At 57.9% G+C, this 21,329-nt stretch overlaps 2 protein-coding genes across 2 annotated transcripts; both read right to left on the bottom strand.

Annotated features, from left to right (window-relative positions):
* Positions 1-1,392: 1,392 nt before the first annotated feature.
* Positions 1,393-2,341, bottom strand: LOC309600818 (olfactory receptor 6E1-like; the record flags this gene model as incomplete). The annotated part of the gene is given in 2 exon segments (XM_082333430.1): positions 1,393-1,809; positions 1,811-2,341. Coding segments are annotated over 2 exon segments (948 nt in total).
* A 9,850-nt stretch (positions 2,342-12,191) lies between these two features.
* On the bottom strand, positions 12,192-17,220 carry LOC309600780 (scavenger receptor cysteine-rich domain-containing protein SCART1-like; the record flags this gene model as incomplete). The annotated part of the gene is made up of 6 exons (XM_082333368.1): positions 12,192-12,261; positions 12,978-13,047; positions 13,381-13,695; positions 13,782-14,098; positions 14,685-15,003; positions 17,196-17,220. 6 exons carry the CDS (start codon positions 17,218-17,220, stop codon positions 12,192-12,194), a joined length of 1,116 nt encoding a protein of 371 aa, XP_082189494.1.
* Between the last annotated feature and the right edge of the window lie 4,109 nt (positions 17,221-21,329).

The following is a 21,329-nucleotide window of genomic DNA, read 5'->3' as shown; positions in this document are numbered from 1 at the left end:
AGAAATGTCCTTTGAGGAGCGGCTGAGGACACTGGGCTTGTCTAGTTTGGAGAAAAGGAGGTGGAGGGCTGACCTCATTGCCCTCTACAGCTTCCTGAGGAGGGGAAGTGGAGAGGGAGGTGTTGATCTCTTCTCTCTTGGATCCAGGGACAGGACGTGGGGAAATGGTTCAAAGCTGCACCAGGGGAGGTTTAGACTGGACATTAGGAAGCATTTCTTTACCAAGAGGGTGGTCAAACACTGGAACAGACTTCCTAGAGAGGTGGTCGATGCCCCATGCGTGTCAGTGTTTAAGAGGCATTTGGACAATGCCCTTAATAACATGATTTATCTTTTGGTCAGACCTGAAGTGGCCAGCTATTTGGACTAGATGATCCTTGTAGGTCCCTTCCAACTGAACTATTCTGTTCTATTCTGTTCTCTTCTTTTCTATTCTGTTCTAATCTATATATATATACCTTTTACAGGGTGGATCCCTCCAGCAGCTGGGCTCAGACGCTCAGTCTCCTCAGTAGCTGCCCTGGATACCAGCCGCCCCAGGTGCACGCACCTGGACATATGAGCCTCTGAGTTTGCAACCCCATTCCAGATGCTGCTACAGACCACCCAGTCACACACACACACACACACACACACAAACTCTTAAGTCCAGTCACTCCGGTCTCTCAGTTGCTGGCACTAATGACATACGGGCTGCCTGAGCCCCTGGTCCTTCTCCAGTTGCTGCACTCATCCCCCTGCGCTCATGTGTTCACGCAGAAGAGAGATTCCCCCCCCACAGGAATGAGCTAGAAATTAAGTTTAATGAGGAGACAGGACAGACTGCACTGGTCGGGGTCCTCCCCTACACTTCCCATAATAAATCCTGTGCAGCCCAAAAATGCTCTTCCCCTGCATCCCATAATGTGTCCTACGCCCCTAGGCAACAATTCCCTTAGTCCAAATGGTGATCCAGAGAGCTGCTCGCAGTGACTCCTCTTGGTGGGTTTCACACCTGGACAACGGGGCTGATGGCTCTCCCAGGGCAGCCCTGGAAGGAGCCGGGACAAGATGTTCCTTCCTCAAGAGCCCGTCATTTGGGTTCCCACCTGCCACTGTGCCTCTGTGCTCTTCTCGCTTTGTGGAGATGGGCTCTTGATGAGCTGGTGGCTCTCCTGTGACAGGTCTGGGAGCAGCTGGGGCAGGGTATTGACTGGGTTACTCCTCCTGCCATTGGTAGTGCCTTCTTTGTGTGTGCAGATGAGCTTCTTCTCACTTAACCTAACACAACCCAACAAGAACATGCATCTCCTGAGGCAGCTGTATTTGCAGGTTACATACCTATGCACTGGTATTATTTAGCATATTTAACATAGCAGCTCATTGGAATTGCTGTCCAGAAATGCATCAGGATTAGGGGAAAAGCTGTGCTGTTACACGGGCAATGGCTTCATTCAGGGCCAGTATCACAGTCTTGTTTCTAAGACTGTAGATGAATGGATTTAAGAGTGGGTACAGGACAGTGTTCAGCAAAGCCACAATTCTGTTTGTCTCCAAGGAAGCATCTCTGGAAGGACGCACATAGAGAGCAATGCAGCTCCCATATGCAATGGCCAAGGTGGTGAGGTGGGAAGAACATGTAGTAAAAGCTTTTTTCCTCCCAGCGGCTGCTGGCAGGTGCAGAATACAGAAAAGGATGCCCATGTAAAATGCCAGAGTTAAACATAAGGAACCCAGTAGGATAAACGATAATAAAACAGAGTCTATTTTCCAAAGCAGGCTGGGGTCAGAGCAGGACAATTTGAACAAGGGGGAGTTGTCACAAAAAAAAATGGTGGATCTTGTTCGAGCCACAGAAAGTCAGCTTGTAGAGGAGGACCAGACGGTAACTCAAGACTGTGATGCCTATGACCCAAGCAGCAGCAACCAGGTGGATGCAGAGCTGAGGCTTCATGATGGCAGCATAACGCAAAGGCTGGCAGATGGCAACATAGCGGTCAAAGGACATGACGACAAGTAGAACCATCTCTGTACAGCCCAGGGCAAAATAGAAACAGGACTGGGCAAAGCAGCTGCTTAGTGAGATTGTCCTCCTACCAGAACTCAGGATCACAAACAATTTGACACTTGTGGAGGATGTGAACCAGATTTCCAGGAAGGCCAGATTGCTGATGAAAAAGTACATGGGGGTTTGCAGGCGGTGATCTACACACACGAGGAAAATAATGGTTGCGTTCCCCATCACTGTTGTCAGGTATATGAGCAGAAGGAGCAGAGAGAGAAATAGCTGTAGGCTTTGATCAAGCCCTGAGAAACCCTCTAGGATGAACTCAGTAACTGCAGTTTCATCCTCTGCTCCCATGCTGAATTTCAGTTCATCCTGCCGAGACAGGAAGATGGCAAAACCCAAGTGTGATTATTTCACAGTCTGGATGAAAGGAATCCTTCCTTCTCTGCTTCTTTCCTTTCTTGCAGTCTTCCTCCTAGATAGCACAGAGAGAGAGAGAGTCCTTCAAGCCTTTCTCACCCCCTGATTTTTCTGGTTTACATTTCAGTTCGAGTCCTCAGAGAATTTGTTGTCATCTTTCTACCTTTCTCAAACACTCACAAAGGATTCTTTCTCCAGAAGAGAAGATTTTAAAGAGGCTGCGAGCTATTTCACCCCATTCCTGGCAAATTCCACATTCACTCAGACCTATTGCAAACATCTGTCACACCTATGTGCCAAACTCATCTCTTCTATTGCACAAATGCTAAACCATCAAATCAAATCAAGTGTGCATGTTGAAAGCTATTCTTTCTACTTTTCAGAGGTACTCGCCTTTTTGCACTAGGAATCCCTGAGAGTCTCTTGTTTTCAAAATAAGTAAAATCCAGCATCTCTTTTGTAATCTCTTGCTTCCTTCCACACCTTCCAGCCACAGAGATATCTTAATCTCCAGCATGAGACTGACAAACATGTCAGGGGGAATGACCAGAGTGAACCAAATATCCAAGAAGGACAAGGTGCTGCGCAAGGGATGCCTGGGGGCGTGGCACTAGTGGTGCAGCCAAAGGATGGCAACGGTGACTGCATTCCCCATGACAGTGAGCAGAGAAATCACCAGCAGCAGTGTGAAAAGGGGGGGTTTTTAACTTGTGAAGGACTGAAAAGGCCTTCAGGAAAAATATTCTTGCTCTGGTATGGTTGTGAGGATCCATTTTGGTACCCGGTCAGTTGAAGGCGTGGCAAGGGTAACTAATATCGTGCTTGGTGAAATTCATCTTGTTAGCTTTGTCAACATTCCCTTCCCTTTTCTTAGGTTTCCTCCTCCTTCTTTCGTGGGCCTCAGAGCAGATGCCTAATTTCTCCAGCATGGCAATCTGCTATACCTCCACTATCCTGCCCAGGCTGCTGGCCAGCTTCCTAACCAGGGACAGAACTGTTTCTGCTCAAGGCTGCATGACACAGTTCTTTTCCTTTGCCTGTTGTGCAGGTACCGAGTGTCATCTGCTGGCCACCATGTCCTAGGATCGGTACTTGGCCATATGCCACCCCCTGCTCTATGCCAGCCTCATGCAGCAGAAGCTCTGTCTCCAGCTGGCGGCTGGGTCTTGGCTAGCAGGATTACTAATGTCTACGAGAGTCACCGGGCTACTTTCCAACTTACACTTCTGTGGTCCCAATGCAATTGATCACTTCTTCTGTGATTTTGCCCCATTGCTGGAGCTCACCTGCAGTGACACCACCGTGCTTAGACTGGTTACTTTCATCATCTGCTTTCTGGATGTGGTCTTCCCCTTTGTGTTCACCTTGGTATCCTATATCTGCATCATAGTTGTGATCCTAAGGATCCCAGCCACCACGGGGAGGCAGAAGGCCTTCTCCACCTGCTCCTCTCACCTCATCATGGTCACTGTTTTCTATGGTACCCTCATCGTTGCCTATATGATACCCAGAACAGCCTCACTGAGGCAGCTCAAGACAGTGCTATCCTTTTTCTACACCATCCTCACGCCCATGGCCAATCCACTCCTCTACAGCCTGCGGAACAGGCAAGTCAAGGGGGCTCTTGGAAATGCCCTCAGAAAGACTGTGGCCTGCATTGAGAGCTCCTACCAGTTGTGACCCACCAGGAATAAACAGGTTGTGGTTGTGTCAAGTGTGGACAACTGACAAGTGCAGATTTTGTGTACCAGGTATATCTTTAGAAGTGCAGAATCTGGGGACTGTTTGGGGAATGAGAAGTGGGAAAAGAGAATTGGTGTCTTAAGGAAACACAGGTCTGGTGCTGAAGAGTGTAAAAAACTTCCCTGGCTTGCTTCTTGCTTTAAAGTAACCACAGTTGTGATCCTGCAAGTGGGAGCTGTTGAAATGCCACACCTGCCCAGGAGTGGCAGAAAACTTACTCTAAACATGCTGTTTTCTCTTCCGTTAGCCAGCCAAGCTGAGGGGTGGGGTTCCTGCGTGTCTGGGATTCCTCAGGACATCTTCATATTGACAGTGAGAAGGGGGGGAGTTGAATCAAGCCCTTCCACTGGACATGTCTAAATCTGAGTAGATGAATCCCATCCTTCCTGTTCTCTGGGCTGTCTAGCAGAGGAGAACTGTGAAAGCTAGTCTGATAGGGTCAGCCCCGCTGGAAAAAAAAAAAAAAAGAAAAAGTAGATCCTTCTTCAGAAGAAGTACCTGAGCTGGGTCTCACCTTCCCAAATTTTTTAACACAGAAATCATTACTTCCCACTCCTTTCCTTCTCCTAATCTGACCCCCCACCAGTCCCCCTCCCCCAATGTAATTACTTATTTGTTTCCCACTGGCTGACTTCAATATTTCAACCTGAGTCCTCCTGTTTTCTTCTTTCTTGCAAAAGAGAGTGAGGTCATGCTCATGGGGCATGACTGAGAACATCCACCCCCAGCAGCGGGTTTTCCCCATTTCCTAGCCTGAGGCATGCGCACAAGATGGAAATGTCTCCATTGTCCCTGATTTGCGGAAGGGCCTTCAGCCCTGACATACTCCCACAACACACTTATTCCTCCTCCACCCACAGACATAAATCCCTTCCCACTTCCAGGCTCAAATCATGGTTGCAAGAATTTGATGCATTCCAGAAGAGGCCTTGAGCTTCTTGGATCTTCTTGGTGCTTATGGCAATGTTCCTGGCTCCCTCCAGATTTGATGGACTTCCTGTCTATAACAAGGGCTTTCTGACAAGCTTTTATGAAATGTTTGTTTTTCTGTCATTCCTGTGTGTGGAAAGAGTAGACACAAAAAAGAAAGAAATATCCACCAAAACGGATGCTGAGTGAAGTGCCAGTAAGAACCAGGTGAGGCACCCCCCTGGCTGTGGCTTCCTGGCAAGAAGTCTGTCCTGAGAAGGGGATCCAGCCTCTGCCACTCTGGAGTGGGGAATCAGCAGTGTCCATGCCACCTGGCAGAGACTGTCTGTCCAAGCAGAGTTACTGTCTTCTCAGCTTTGAGCACAAGCTTGAAAATGCTTGGCTGCAGGGGTAGTGCCTGCGGGATTATCATTGCTCCAAAAGAGCGGTCCTTCCAGGTCTTTCTTGAGCAAGAACGGGAGAGTCATTGCTGAGGATGGGCTTTGCGGCCATGTGTGCAAAGCACAATAGATGAGCAGCCCATCCCCTTAACTCCACTCAACCACTCCAGAAGGTCACAGTGACTGTGCTCTGGTTTTGATTCCCCTAAACCCTCTCTGCTAGGCAGGGGCTCAGCAGGGAAAAATCTATGGCACTGGGCAACACAATTGCCGCAGCTGTACCAGTGTGAGGACACCATCCCTGCGTGTGGTCAAACCATCAACCTTTGAGTTAACAGCTGAGCACGCTCACCCACCCTGCCACAGGGACCCCAGCCAGGGCTGTCCCCAGGCACAGCTTTGCTGTCAGGACAGACATCAGTGCTGAAGGAATGGGAAGGTCCCTGAGCCCAACGCCCATCCCCAGCCCCAGGGAGATGGAAGCCTGCTGTTCACCTCACCTGCAGGGCTGCTGGGGAACAGAGGGGTGCAGGGGGAGGCCCGGTGCCTGGAGGAGGGGGTATAAGATTTCTGCCTCCATGTGCCCTCCACGGCATGCCCTGGGATGCCATCGGAGCCTGGGGGCACATCAGTCCAGGGAGGGCATTTCCCTCACCCTGTTGCACTGCTGCTGCTGTGGAGCAGGGGACAGATGTGGCACAGACAGCTATTGCTCTGGGTGGCAGAGGAGGCTCCTCTCCATCGACCCATCCCGGAGTGGGCCAGAGTGTGGGAGCAGCACCTGCAGCAAGAGCCTCCTTCTGCCCCATTGCCCTGCAGAGACCTTGAAGGGGCAGTGCTCTGCAGTGCAGCCCTGTGCCAGGATCAGGCCCCAGCAGAGAGGCAGTCCCAACTTGCCCCACATCAGAAGGATTCAAGTGCTGTTTGCTGCAGAGGGTCCCTGGGCACCCAGGGGAATACAGGACTTGTCATAGGCACATCACGGGAGGAGAGTGCCTCGCCTGCTGGCAGGTGTCAAGGGGATGTAGCTCAGTGGCAGAGCACCTGCTTTGCATGTGGGAGGTCCTGGGTTCAATCCCCAGCATCTCCAGGGGTACTTTTGCCCTGACTCCCCAGCCTCAGGCAGGTGCGGGCTGGAGCTCGGGCACTGGTCCTCTCCAGGCCCTGTGGGCCCGCCCTGCCCACCCAGGGCTTGCCTGTGGGGTGAGGAGGGATGTGTGTGCTGCCTCTGCTGAGCCCCCTCTTGGAGGAGAAGCAGACAGCTGTGCTGGACCTGAGCTCAGGTCACTGCCCTGCACCACAGGCCCACCCCACCACCCAGGGACAATGCTTGGCAGCAGAGTGTTGGGGGACCTCAGGGAGGGGAGAGGTGTCAGCAGCACACTAGGAATCATTTCTGGCTGCACTGAGAGATGTGGTGTGAGGGTGCTGGTCCAGCCCTTTGGGACCAGGGCCACACTGCCCTGGTGGCTTTCCAGGGATAAGGGTCAGATTGTCCTGTCTCCAGCTGGAGATCCCATACCACATGGGAAGCACTCCTCTGTGCCAGCAGGTAGGGCTGTCTGAGTTAGACGAGCCTGGGCAGGGCTGTGGGACTCCCAGCTTTGACATTTCTTATCCTGACCCTGTCTCCAAGTGCTTCTGCTTCCACCATCAGCACTGGCTTAAGCAGAGCCTCAGCTCAGGGCATATGGAGCTCCTGAGGCCAGACACAGCCCACAGACACGGGGCTGGTGCCCACCTCTTGTTCCTGGGGTGTTTGGTGTCTCTGTCGATGCTGCGCTGGTGGGATCAGGGAGGCACAGGCCTGTCCACAGCCGTGCACAGGCGGGAAGGGCCAGATGGTGCCTTGGCTGCTCCCCCAGCTAAAACACCCGCAACCAAAACGGAGTGTGAGACATGGCCTTTCACTGCAGGGTGCTCAGCCCCCAGGAACAGTGAGCCCAAACTAAGAGAAATAAGGCTGCCTTCCTGTGGGCTTTCCACAGCCATGCTCTGCCCAGCGTGGGGCAGCAGTGCTGAGAGTTGGGGGTCTCACTGTGACCCCCCCTCAGGTAGGTCCTCGGGAGCTGCAGGAGCAAGCACAGATCTGGGGCCCAGTGACAATCCTGCTTTGCTGCATAGAATGAACCCAGCCCACAGGGCCAGACTCTTCAGGGCCCAAAATGCCATGAAATGAGCTCTTTCTGCTCAGGTCTGCTGCCCCCTCAAGCACACCAGGCCTGTGGCTCTCCCTGAGGAAGAGGAGGCAAACCTCTACCAGGTGCCAGAATAAGGGAGAAATATAATAGATGCGGGAGGGCAGAGCTGGTGGGGAGGTGGCATGGGACAGGCACTGGGATCTCTCCCTGGTGCCCACTTGGGGCACCTTGAATCTGCAGGTCAGTGTCCATACTGCCCATAGGACCCACCATCCTGTGTTCAGAAGATAACACTCCCCTCTTCTTCTTTACTTCACTTTTATACCTTATTTCTCTGAGATGCAAGGCTGGAGCTTATCCCAGTGGGAGTTCTCCAGGGGATGGAGGCCGTGTTTGTCATGTCCATGCATATCACCAGTCACTGTGGGAGTCTCGCCCTGGGAACACTACTCTCCAGTGTGGGGCTGCCAGCAGGAAGGCTCCAGGGTATGGAGCAGAGGGATGTATGAGCCTGGGCTTCATCCAGATCCCCCCAGGGGTGGAGGAGCTCCCAGCAGGGAATGGGGCAATGTGGAAGTGGGAGAGGATGTTGGCGACAGCCGCCTCCTGTCCTCTTCTCCTCTAGGGCCAGATCCTGCTGTTGGCGGCAGTACTGAGCTGCAGCAACTCCCCACAGGGGGCCAACACACCTTCCAGCCTGCAGCAGAGGAGCTCACCCAAGGCTGAGGAAATGGGTGCTCCCGCTGGGGTGCATCACGGCACCTATCAGAGAGCCATTTTGACTAGAAACTGCCTGTGGCCAGCAGGATGGAAATGGCTCTGTCAGCAGGATTATTCCCCAGGCACCAGGGGCTCTCGCAGCCCCACAGCCTGACCCCGAGCCTGCTGTCCCTGAGACGCGCCCCTTCCCTACCACTGTGCCCTTGTTCTCTGCTCCCCCTGATCGGCCTCAGGGAGATGACCCGACACCTGGGCAGGCAAGCAGCAGCTCTGGGTCAAAGCCCCCAGAGACTTTTAATAAGAACCAATATGGATGCACAGTGTAAAAATGGGAATAAAAATAGAGGAAACTCCCAGGCATTGCTGCTGCCCGTGGTAAAGGGAGATGGTTCCCTGGCGCTCACAGCTCTCCCAGCTGCACAGGCCTCTCCTCCCTCCTGCCTGCACCCAGCTGCACAGCAGGGATGGGCTCTCCTGGCCTGGGGCTCAGGGACTGTTGGGTACCAAGCTCCGCTGTCACAGCCTTTGTGTCCTCACGGGGATGTGCCACAGACACCTCTTCAGCATCATCATAGCCCATGCTCCCCAGGGACAGGGACGAGGTGTCTCCTTCAGCTCCAGGGACCCCAGCACTTCTCCGGGAGCGCAGGCTGCTCCCTGCAAGCAGCAAGGCAGGACATTGCAGTTTGCCGCATGGGGTCTGTGCATCACCTTCCTCCCCGCTCCTCACCACATTCAGCTCCTTCTCCCACCCCAAGTCCCTCCAAGGAAAACTCCTGGGTCAGGTTCCCCCTTCCCAGGAGGTCTGGGTGTCAATACGGTAGCAACTTGGGTGGCACCAGGGATGGCACCCCAGGAACCAGCAGCGCTATCTTTCCCTCTCACCTCCGAATGCATCCCTGGGCCCTGCTCCCTCCTCTGGTGCCCCGGGCATTTCCCAAGCTCCCTGCCCAGGGGCAGCATCATCCCCAGGGTCAGAAACCTCCCTGGCGTCATCATAGCCATCCACTGGGTCACCTCCGGGCAGGACAAGAACATCTGAAAGGAGAGGGGTGCTGGTGACAGTGAGAAGACACATCCTGCAGAGCAGAGGAGGCGAGGATGCACAGGGACACAGGGCTGACACACTGGTGTTGGCAGCACCACAGGAGACCCCCATGTCCTCCCCATCTGTGATGGTGACACTCAGTGACACCTCTGTCCATCACATGGCTGCAGGGAGATCAGCCCCTTCCTGCCTCCATTACCTGGTGCTGATCCCACACCTTCCTCCTCCTCGCTGTCCCCAGGGGAGGGCTGCAGCTGGGTCAGGGACTCCTCTGAATAGGAGCCTGGCGAGATGCACAGCGGGTGTTAGGGAGCGAGCCCCACGGACCTGTCTCATGGTCAGCGCTGCTGGGGAAGGGGGACCCACAGAGCTGGGGCTGCATGGGGAGGAGGGCTGGGAATCTACCCTGCTCCCCCGGGACAAACACCGTCTCAAAGGTGCTCCCAGAGCTGCCCTAGCGCAGCCTTTCCCTCACTCCTCGGGTGTCACATGAGGTGCAGGGGCAGGAAGAGAGGGTCTGTCCAGCTGGGATGGGCAAAGCTGGTTGGGAGGAAGCTCCTCTCCCGGGCCCAGGACCCGGATGCTCTCCCCACAGACCACACGGCCCCAGCGCTGCAGGGACCATGGGCTGGGAGGCTTCAGGGGATCAGCCCTGTGTTGGGGCCAGGGGAAAGAGTCCTGCAGATGGGCCTGCAGGGAGGACCCACACCCACCTGAGCGACCAAACCTTGCCTGCTTCTCCCACACTGGGCTGTAACCAATCTCCTCATACACGGCCTCGGGGAAGAGCTCCTGAGCCCTCCTGGAGCCTGGGGACAGAGGCAGGGCTGGCAGAAGGACAGGCAGAGGGGCGATGGGACCCCACTGTGCTCCCCCAAACCTGTTCCTTTGGCCAGCCCAGGACTGGTCCGACAGCACAGCCCCACTGCGCTGTCCAGGCACGGCTGCCACATTCCCAGTGAGGGCAACATTGCTGTGGAGATTATCTGGGGCAGCGTCACACTCGCATCATCCTTTCGGAGACAGTGCTCATGCCCCTCTGGCCCCTGGGTCATTCCCTGACTTGTCTGACCTTGGAGCAGCTCCCATGTTTCCTCGCCACCTGGAGCTGCCCCTTATCTGCCCCATGGGCCTATAGCAGGGCCCCTGCCCTGCCAGGGAATGGGCGAGGATGGGCAGGGCTGGGCAGAGGGACAGCTTGGGGGCCTGACACCATGGACATGGAATCTACTGGCCTATGCTCCTCCTGCCAACTCCCTTGCCCCAGAGTCCCCTCCAGCACTACCCAGAGCACTGCCAGCCTTGGCCATCTCCACTCTGCCATTTCTCTCCTCGCCCCATCACTACCTCCCCCCGCCTCTGGGCTCTCTCCACCCCTTGCTGCTGGTGCCCCATGGCCAGGCAGTCAATGGGGTGGTGCATAGGACAGGTGGCAGTACACAGTCTCATCCCCCCAGCTCTGCCTGTACCCCTCAGTGACACCCTGCAGCACCCCACAGCCCTTCCAGGAGGCATGGTCCCTGGGACTGCTATGGAAGGACCCACCTCTGCGCCCAGCCCTGGCGCTTAGCACTTGCCCAGCCAGGAGGGCCAGGAGCAGGCAGAGAAGGGCCCCCAGGATGATGCAGATGATGACGGGCACTGAGACTCTCCCGCTGCTGGTCAAACGACCCAGGGTAGGATCTGCATGGGCAAGAACATGGAAGGGGCAACACCAGGCCTGGGAGAGGTGGGGGCAGCACCAGTCCTGACTCCCATCACTCAAGGCAGCAGAGGGTGGAGGACCCCAGGGCTGAGTAATGGGGAAGCTTCCACCCTGCTGAGGAAATTACAGACCTCCCCAACTCTCCCACCACCACCCCAGAGCCTCCCCCTGGGAGCTTCACACCCCAGCAAGGAGCCCCTTCCATCCAGCTGTGGGTCACAGCCTGGTGCTGGGATACCCAGCCTCGGGCGGGAGGACGAGTTACCTGCTCGGGGTGGGGATGCTGCTGTCCTGGCTGGAGCTGCAGAGGAGGAAAAGGAGAGCTGGGCTGAGAGGACAGGTGTGGGGGTACTGGGGACCCTCCTTCCCAACACGCCCTGTGTGTGTCTGGAGATGTCCCTGACACATCCCACCCAAACTGCCCCTCCAGTAGTGCTAGAAAGGCAGGCCGGGACAGGGCCCACGGCCTCTGCTCTGGGCAGCAGGCAGGATGGCACAGGCAGCCCAGGGGACAGCCCTGGGTCTGCAGAGCCCCCCAGGCAGTGGCCTGAGGACACCCAGCTCCACTGAGGCTGCTCCCCACCTGGCGCCAGGCTCCTGCACTCTGCAGGAATGGTCTCGCTTTTGGGAGGTCAGGGGCCATGCCAGGACCAAGTGGGTGAATGGCCTTCTCTAGCTCCCTGCCAACACCTGAACAAGAGGTCCCAGCCCTGCCACTCACCTGAGCAGAGCACAGCAGCGTCTTCCTTATGCCGGCAAGCACCGCCATCCCCGGGCCGGGCCCAGCAGTCCTGCAGGGACAGCTCCGTCCCCCGGCACTCCACCTGCTCCAGCCAGATGGGGCCTTGCCCCATCCCAAATGCGGACTCATTCAGGGCAGACACCGCAGGGCCACAGCCCAGCTGCCTGCACGCCACCTCGGCATCCTGCATGTCCCAGGAATCGTCGCACACCGTCCCCCAGGAGCTGCGGTGCCAGACCTCCACTCTGCCCGAGCACCCGTCCTCGCCTCCCACGGCACGAATCTTCTCCCTGTCTGGGGAAGGCAAAGACCTCCCATGGCACCCAGACAGCAGGCAGAGCCCTGCCAGACAAGAAGGGTACACAGAGGAGCAGCTCAATACCTGTGCAGCTCGTGGAGTTGGGGCATGGGGCCAATGGGGCTGGGGACATTTCTGGGCATCGCCCTGAAGAAAGAAACCCTGTAGTGAAGGGGGCTGGTTCAGGGGATTGTGCAGAACACAGCAAGGCTGAGCTCTACTTGTGCCTCCCTGTACCATCTTGGTCATGGCAGCATCTGAACCCCAGTCATTCAGGGGACACGCACATGTCTAGGGTGACCCTGACTGCTCAGCCCCTAAAGGTCCCTGCTTCACAGAGCAGCAGTCATGTTGTCTATGGAGGGGAGACTCTTCTGAACCCTGTCTGGTCTCTTCTGAGACCTCACCTGGAGATGCCTCTGCCTTCCCCAGGCACTGCTGGCAACCTGGGTGGCAACTGCTGCTGGACATGTGTGGCTGGGGTCACATTTGTGCCACCGGCAGGAGTAGGGCCTGACATGGAATGAAAAGCCCCTCCAAGCATTTTTTTGCATTTGGCTGTGCCCAGCGGGGAGCAGGAGCTGGGGTGACACTGGTGCCTGAGTGGCTCAGAGTTACCGTTGCAGGTGATGTGGATCTCATCTCGCAGGTCTTCACATGACTGCGTGTCCCAGGGAGTGGAGGGACACTGCCAGAAGGAGCTGGTTTTCTCCCCACACTGCACGTTATCCAGCCACGCAGGGCCAGACAGCCTGCCATAGGTCACCCGTGTTTCCAGGGATCCTCCATCCCCGCAGCCCAGCTCCTTGCATGCCAGCGACACCGTGTCGAGAGTCATCGAGTTGGAGCAAATGCTCCCCCACGTCCCGTTGTAGAAAACCTGCAGGCGCCCGGAGCAGCCGTCGCTGTTCTCCAGCCTCAGGGCCACGAACTCTGGGAGGAAAGGCACCAAGGGGAACAGGCTGGTCTGGGGCTGTGGGAGAGGGGACGCCTCTGCACCCCACAGGCCCTCAGCCAGGCAGGGGCATGGCCAGCACATCCCTCTTGCACCCAGGGGCAGAGAGAAGTCCCTGATGCACTGACATCCCTGCCCTTCCCGCTAACACTGGGGAACAGCTGAGCTCTCCAGGGCCCCCCAGTGGCCCGTGCATGGGTGTCTGCAGCATGGCCTCAGGCAGGAGTTCAGAGGCAGCCAGGGACAGCTTTGGACGTGCCAGGCTCTCCCCACATCCTGGCCTCCCCAGGAACCAGGATCTGACAACAGACCTGAGCAGATGACTCCTGCGTCCTCTTTGTGCCCGCAGTCGTGCTGCCCCCAGGGCCTGGCAGGGCAGTCCCAGAGAGCAGCTTCATCCCCGGAGCAGTTCGTGCCATCCAGCCAGATCTGCCCGGAGCCTTCCCCGAACCGAGCAGAGCCAGTCGCCTCCACTGCCCCTCCACAGCCCAGCTGGTGGCAAACGACGGCAGCATCAGACAGGTCCCAGCCATCGTCGCAGATGGTCCCCCAGCTGCCCTGGTAGTAGATCTCCACTCTCCCTGCGCAGCGCCCAGCCCCATTCACCAGCCGCACCTGCCGGCTCCCTGCAGTGGGGAGAAACCCCAGTTGCTGTCAGGGGCTGGCTGCCCACCCACCCCATCATCTGGGGGGCCTGTGCAGTGCCGCTCACCCCAGCAAATGACTCCCACGTCCTCCACAACCCCTGCCGCCAGTGCACTCTCGGGCAGGGAGGTGTTGCATTGGGTCAGGTTGGTCTCCTGCCCTGTGCACCGGACCCCTCGCAGCCCTACGGGGCCCGTCCCTCGCTCAGGCTTTGGGGGGTTGTAGGCTGTCTCCGCCTGTCCACACTGCAGCTGCCGGCACACCACGTTGGCCTCCCGCATGTCCCACTGCTCATCCAGGACTCTGCCCCACGTCCCACGCTGGAAGATCTCCACTCTCCCGTCGCACCGGCTCCCTCCACCCACCAGCTGCAGGGATGCAAAGCTGGCTGAGCCTGGGGAGAGCAGAGATTCCACAGCCACTGGAGGCACCGGGGAACATGGCACCCTTCAGGGAGGAGGGCAAGGGGGAATTCTCCGACCAAACAGGACAGGATTGAGGCTTGTGTTGACAAGAAGCAAGGACAGAGCCCTGGCCTACTCTGCAGCTCATACCCAGGTCTGGTGCTGCTGGAGGCACCCAGGCAGGTCCTGCCTGGGTGGTGGGAGGAGGCTCTGCAGGGCTCTCTGTGGGGATGGGATGCGGTTGTCTGCAGCTCGAGGGACGGAGCAGAGCCCTGCAGCCCTGTCCTGGGCTCATCCCACAGCAGAAAAACACAGGAGCCCAGGCCTGCCAGTGGCACCAGGGCCTAAGCCACTGCCCTGGGGGCAGATGCCTCCCTCCGTTCAGTCCCCTCCTCCCCCACAGCAGAGCAGTCAGTTTGAGCAGGCAAAGCCCTCCAGAAGGCTCCTAGGGAAGCAAGGGTTTCTCCAGGGAGAAATTCAGCCTGGTACTGCCATGGGACCCCTGCTTCGGGTGGCCGTGTTGCACACAAAGGGCAAATGGAGTTAATGCAGCATTTTCCCAGCACTCACCTGAGCAAATGACAGCGGCGTTGTTCCTATGGGAGCACGGTGAGGCCCCCAGGGTGATCACTGGGCACTGTCCCAGGTGGGCTTCAGTCCCATCACAGTGGAATGAGTCTCTCCAGACAGGGCCAGTCTCTCTCCCAAAACGCCCTCCTCTGGGAATGGACTCAGCAAACCCGCAGTTGAGTTGACGACAGAGAACGTGGGCATCTGAGAGATCCCAGCGGGAGGCACAGAGGGTCCCCCAGGTCCCCAGCACCTGGACTTCCACCCTCCCTGCACACGCCGTGCTGCCATTCACCAGCCTGAACCCTGTGTACTCTGGGGACAGAGAAGGAGGACTAAGGGTGGATTGGTGCTCTTGTACCCTCAGTAGCTGGCGCAGAGGCCAGAGGGACAGCATGCCTTTCTTCTCCTTCTGCACTACTTTCATGCTGCAGACAACCCATCACCCCTCCTGTCCTCACGCCCAGCCCATCATGGTCCTTGCTCTGATCCCCGACCCCCGGCACAGCTCAGGTGTTCAACACCCCACCCTGAGCTCTTACGTGTGCAGCTGACAACAGCGCTGTTCGCATGGGTGCAAGGCTGGTCCCTGGGAGACCCCCTGGGGCAGGAGGCGAGGAGGGATTCATTCCCCACACACTGCAGCTCTCCATCCCACATGGGACTCATCCCTTCTCCAAAGTGAGCTGCCCCAGCCACAGGCAGGGCCATGCCGCACTGCAACTCCCTGCAGACCACGTCAGCAGCTTTGGGACCAAAGTGGGAGTCACAGACAGTTTTCCACTGGTGCCCGTCATGGATCTCCACACGTCCTGAGCAGTGGCTCTTCCCTTCTACCAGCTGGACAAATCCTGGAAAAAATAAAACAACTGAGAACTCTCTGGCAGTTCCCACAACACCTCCAAGCAAGCCGTGACCAAATGACCCATTGCACATCCCAGGGGAAGCTGTTGGGGGAGTGTTGGTGACACAAACACATCCAGGCCCCCTGCACCCTTTCTCTACACCATCACAGCACTAGAGGGTATGTGTCTGTTGCAGACCCGCAGCAGACCCTGCAGACCATGTTGATGCCTTTGGGAACAAAGTATGAGACACAGTTTTCCAAGGGTCCCCGTCATGGATCGCTATATGTCCTTAGAAGGGGCTATTCCCCCTGACCAGCCAGCCAGATCCCTCAGCAACCAAAGACCCCTGAGAGTTCCCACAGCCCTCTGGCACTCCCCTGACCACATCCCACCTCATCTCCAAGGTGGCCAAAGGCAAATAGCCCCATGACCACCCCAGCTGCTCTCACAGGGTGCTGATGGCACAAAGAGAGCAGGGCCCGCCTGCCGCTCCTCAGAAATCAGCCCAGCACTTTTGGGCTTGCTTCCCTCCCAAACCCACTGCCACAGGCACTGCTCAGACAAACTGCTGCTGCCCCACAGACCTTGGGCTGCCCGGCACTGGCCCCTGGGCACTGCAGCACCCAGAGCACTTGGGGTCCAGGGAAATGAGCCCAGGCGCTCTTGGCTGCTGCAGCTCATTCTGCCCCACTGAGCTCAGGGCCAGGCATGAGGAACCTCTTGGTGCCACCAGAAACATGGCCTGTTCCCAGGGGGGTCTTGGGCTGTTGGGGCACTGCTGTTAGATGGGACATGTCACAGGGCACAAGTGTAGTGAGGCTGAACCTGCGGTCGGTGTCTGTGCCAGACCCCTGCTCCGGCGCCTGCTGGGGAAAAAGGTCCCCAGTCATGGCCAGAGTGCACTGCTGGATGCTCATGTCCCTGGCCAACAGCCAGGCAGAGGGCAGGAGAGTGGACAGAAGAGCAGCCCTGGGCTTACACAAGCTCCCAGTGCAAGGGCAGGCACAGAGGAGAGCCAGTCAATGCTGGCAAATCCAGAAGTGCAAGGCAGGCAGGGGCTGGGACAGACATAAGAGGCTGGGCAGCAGGTCAGCGCTCCTGGATGGGACCGTGTCCCCACGGGCAGGCTCTCATGGGGTGACCCTGGGAGAGGAATGAGGTGCCACATGCCACCCTGCTCCAAAGGCCAGGCCAAGCGCTCCTCCTCTCTGAGCAACCCCTTTGCTTCAGCCAAGGGACTTGTGCCTGCCAGGGAGGAAAACCCCAAAGCAGCTACCATCCCATGCCCTTCCCCAGTACTGTGGGTGGCCACATGAGTCACTCTTGGTGCCCCTGGCATGGGGGGACGTGGCCCCTGGCACTGCCAGGCAGGTCCTGGGTGAATAAGAGGAGAAAGATGGGAATCAACAGACAATGCAGGGCAGGGTGGGGGATTCATCTGGGCCAGCTCAGGGGCCAGGCAGGGTGTGGGCACCCTTGGGCAGGTTCTCACTGGGCTTTCCTGAGGGGGTGGGGACACCAGCAATGACAGTCCCAGCTCGGCAGTGTGACTGGCCACATTGGGCAATGCTCTGGTGCCCACTTGTTACTCCCTGAGGGCACAGCCAGGTTTCTTTCCCCATCCCAGCTCCAGAGGTGGGGAATAGGCTCTCCCCTTACCTGAACACATCACTCCAGCATCCATGCTATGAATACATGCATGTTCACCCCATCCTCCGTGTGGGCAGTCAGAGAGGGCGGATTCGGTGCCATTGCAGCCAACATCATCCATCCAAATGGGGCCAGATCCTGGCCCAAAGTGTCCATACTGAGGAGCTCCAACAGCAGACCCACAGTCCAGCTGCTTGCAAACCACTGCCGCATCGTTCATGTCCCAGTAGCGACCACACACTGTCCCCCACTGGCCCTGTTGTTTCACCTCCACTCTCCCAGCACAGTGTTTGCCGCCATCGACCAGCCTCACCTCCACAGCACCTTCAAACACTGACATAGGATGAGTCAGGACAGCGCCGAGCCCCAGCACTGTGGGTCTGAGGGAACCCCTGCCCGGGTGGAGTCAGAGGTGCCAGGGTGGGAGCCCACTCTCCTCCAGGCTGTCCCCGGGGTACTGCAGGGGTCCCTTCTATCCCCACAGGCTGCGCAAGGCTGGGGATGCCCAGCTCCGGTCCTGCTGGGTCATTTGTGGCACCACAGACTTTAGCACTTCCTTCTACCACAATGGCCCCTTGCAACCTGCCCCTGGCCCACATCCATCCAGGGCACCCACCCCTCCCCAGACAGCACCCTGAGAAGAGACCTGCCCCCACCAGGGCTCCCCCAAGCACACACTGCTGCTTCTCCCCAGGGCCCCAAGATCCCCTGCACCACAGCCTGCCCTGGGCATCTCCCAGCTCATCCTCCACCCGCAGTCCTTTCTGTGTCCCCTCTGGTGCAACATGGTGATCCCAGTGATCCCTCCCAACCCATGCCCCCTCCTTGTCCTTGGGCACCAGCCCAGCCCTGCCCTTGTCTAGGATCCCCCAGGAAGGTCACCTCTCTGCCAGCCTGCGGGAACAGACACCCCAGGTCCCTTGTCTCCACAGACACAACCTGCCCCCCCTCAGGCTGGAGCTCACCCCAGTGCTCAACACCCCACCCTGAGCTCTTACGTGTGCAGGTGGCAACAGCGCTGTTCATGTGGGTGCAGGGCTGGTCCCTGGGAGAACCCCTGGGGCAGGAGGCAAGGAGGGATTCATTCCCCACACACTGCAGCTCTCCATCCCACATGGGACTCATCTCTTCTCCAAAGTGAGCTGCCCCAGCCACAGGCAGGGCCACGCCGCACTGCAACTCCCTGCAGACCACGTCAGCAGCTTTGGGACCAAAGTGGGAGTCACAGACAGTTTTCCACTGGTGCCTGTCATGGATCTCCACACGTCCTGAGCAGTGGCTCTTCCCTTCTACCAGCCGGACAAATCCTGGCAAAAAACAAAATAACTGGGAGTTCCCAGTGGCAGTGGCCAGTGGTTCCCACGTGGCAGATACATGGCCACATCCTGCAACACCTCCAAGCAAGCCGTGACCAAATGACCCATTGCACATCCCAGGGGAAGCTGTTGGGGGAGTGTTGGTGACACAAAGACATCCAGGCCCCCCTGCACCCCTTCTCTACACTATCACGGCACTAGAGGGTACGTGTCTGTCACAGCACCAGGCACCCCTCAGACAGCCTACTGCTGCACAAGGCACCCTGGGCTGCCCGGCATGGTCCCCCCAGCACTGCAGTGGTATGAGCAGTTTGGGTCTGGGAGAACTGGTCTAGATGATAATGACTGCTGCAGCTTGCTCAGCCCCTGCAGAGCTTGGGACCAGGCAGGACCATCACCTTGATGCAGCCAGAAATGTACCCCTCTCCCAGGGGAGTTCTGGGGTGTTGGGAGGTTCCTGTTAGGGGCAGATGTCACAGAGCACAGCAATGGTGCGGCTGTTACCATGGCTGCTGCCTGTCCAGACCCCTCCAATGCCTGCTTGGAGGGGGTGTCCTCAGCCAGGCACACAGTGCTCTGCCCAGAGGTGCAGAGGTCCCAGGCCAAAAGCCAGGCAGAGGGACAGGAGACCCGCATGCCCCCCTGGGCTCATGCTGGCTCAGAGGGTAACAGCAGGCACAGATGAGAGTCAGTAAATGATGCCAAAGCCTCTGTTTCATGGGGCAGTGTGGGGAACCATAGGCAGGCAGGCAAGGCGGGGCAGCAGGTCAGCGCTGCCTGCATGGGGCCGTGCCCCTGTGGGGCTGTCACAGCCCCAGGCACCTCCCAGTAGGAGCCTGTGCATGCCGTGATGCAGATGGGAGCAGCCAGAGTCAAGCAGCTGCCAAGCTCCTAAGCCTCGCAGTGCTGGACCACACAGCCGAGCCCCGGGGACAGGCAGCGAAGGGCTGTGTGCCACCCTGCTCCTCTCCCAGGGCCCAGCACTCATGCTCTCCAAAAAGCCCTTTTGATTCAGTTGAGGTACTCATGCCTGTCAAGGGGAATGACCTGGGGGACCAGCCATCTCATGTCGTTCCTCCAAGGTGTGGAGTGCCAAGCAAGTCCCCCCTGGTTTCTCCAGCACAGGGACCCTCAGCATTGTTGGCTGGGAACTGGCAGAATGGGTGGAGACCAGTGGAGATCAGTGGATACCCCGGGGCAGGGATGGAGGATTCATCTGCAGCCCAGGACACTGACTGAAAAGGGGCTGAGACACTGTGGCAGGGTAAGTTCACCCTGCGGTAGGCTTCCTCTGGGCTTTTCCCAGGGACTGGGAACACCAGCAATGACAGTCCCAGTTCAGCAGTGCAACTGGCCCCATTGGGCAATGCTCTGGTGCCCACTTGTTGCTCCCTGAGGGCACACCCAAGGTCCCTTTCACCATCAAATCCCCAATGGTGAAGAACAGGCTGTTCTCTTACCTGAACACATCACTCCAGCATCCCGCCTACGATTACAGTCATTTTCACCCCATCCTCCGTATGGGCAGTCAGAGAGGGCAGATTCGGTGCCATTACAGCCAACATCATCCATCCAAATGGGGCCAGATCCTTGCCCAAAGTGTCCATACTGAGGAGCTCCAACAGCAGACCCACAGTCCAGCTGCTTGCAAACCACTGCTGCATCGTTCATGTTCCAGTAGTCACCACACAGGGTCCCCCACCGGCCCCTGTTGTTTCACCTCCACTCTCCCAGCACAGTGCCTGCCACCATCGACCAGCCTCACCTCCGCAGCACCTTCAAACACAAACATGGGACCAGTCAGGACAGCACCAAGCCCCAGCACTGCATGTCTGGGGGAAGCCCCTGCCCAGGCCATGTCAGAGGTGCCAGGGTGGGAGCCCTCTCCCCTCCAGGCTGTCCCCAGGGCAGTGTGGGGGTCCCTTCTATTCTCATGGGCTGCGCAAGGCTGGTTGTGTGCAGTTCTGGCCCTGCTGGGTCATTCGCCATCCCACCGCACAAGGCACCTTTTCCCACCCCAACGGCCACCTGCCCCCTGCCCACACACACCTGCACACTGTGCCCAGCACAGGGCACCCTCTCTTCCCCAGCCCAGCTACCCCTGGACAGCCCCGTGTACCCAGGCCTGCAGCTTCCCATGCAAACCGCCTGCCCCGGCACCATCCATACCCACCCCCACCCCCCCAGGGCTTTCTGTGTTCCCACCAAGACGATTCCGATGATGCCCCCACCCACATCCCCTCCTCACCCCTGGTGTCAGCCCGGCCTCTGCACTGGGCCGGGCCCCCCAGGAAGGATGTCTCTCTATGCAGATGCCCCCGTCCCCTTCTCTCTGCGGGGCACAAACTGCCCTCATGGGGTCAGGGCTCCCGGGGAACAAGGGGGCAGTCAGCAGCACACAAACTCTCCGGGGTACCCCAGAGGCTGGCAGTGCCCTGGGCATCTCTGGGTGCTGCCGTCACCAGCTAGGCCACCACCGCCTCCAGAGGCACAGTGCTGGGCAACAGGGGGTCCCAAAAGGGTACCCCAGGACAGGCTGTCTATGAATCCAGCCAGGCACAGGCTGCCTTCAACACTGGAGTCCTGGAAAAGGAGGTACTCTCCCACCCAGACAGGCAGGCACAGGGTCGATGGACTTGAGCACCTTCTGACCCTCATCTCAGTAGCACCTGCAAAGCAACCCCATTCCCAGACAGATCCCGATGACCATGCTGGTACCCGCTGGCCCTGGGCTGTGGGACAATGGAACTGGCACTTACCTCTGCACAGCTGTACCCAGAGGAGCAGCCACAGCACCTGAGGGGACAGGAGTCCCTCTGGGCCCATC

The sequence above is a fragment of the Platalea leucorodia genome (genome assembly GCF_965183815.1).
Source record: "Platalea leucorodia genome assembly, chromosome: 25".
NCBI lineage: Eukaryota > Metazoa > Chordata > Aves > Pelecaniformes > Threskiornithidae > Platalea > Platalea leucorodia.
Note: the sequence above shows the minus strand (reverse complement) of the source record. Positions and strands in the feature narration are given on the sequence as shown.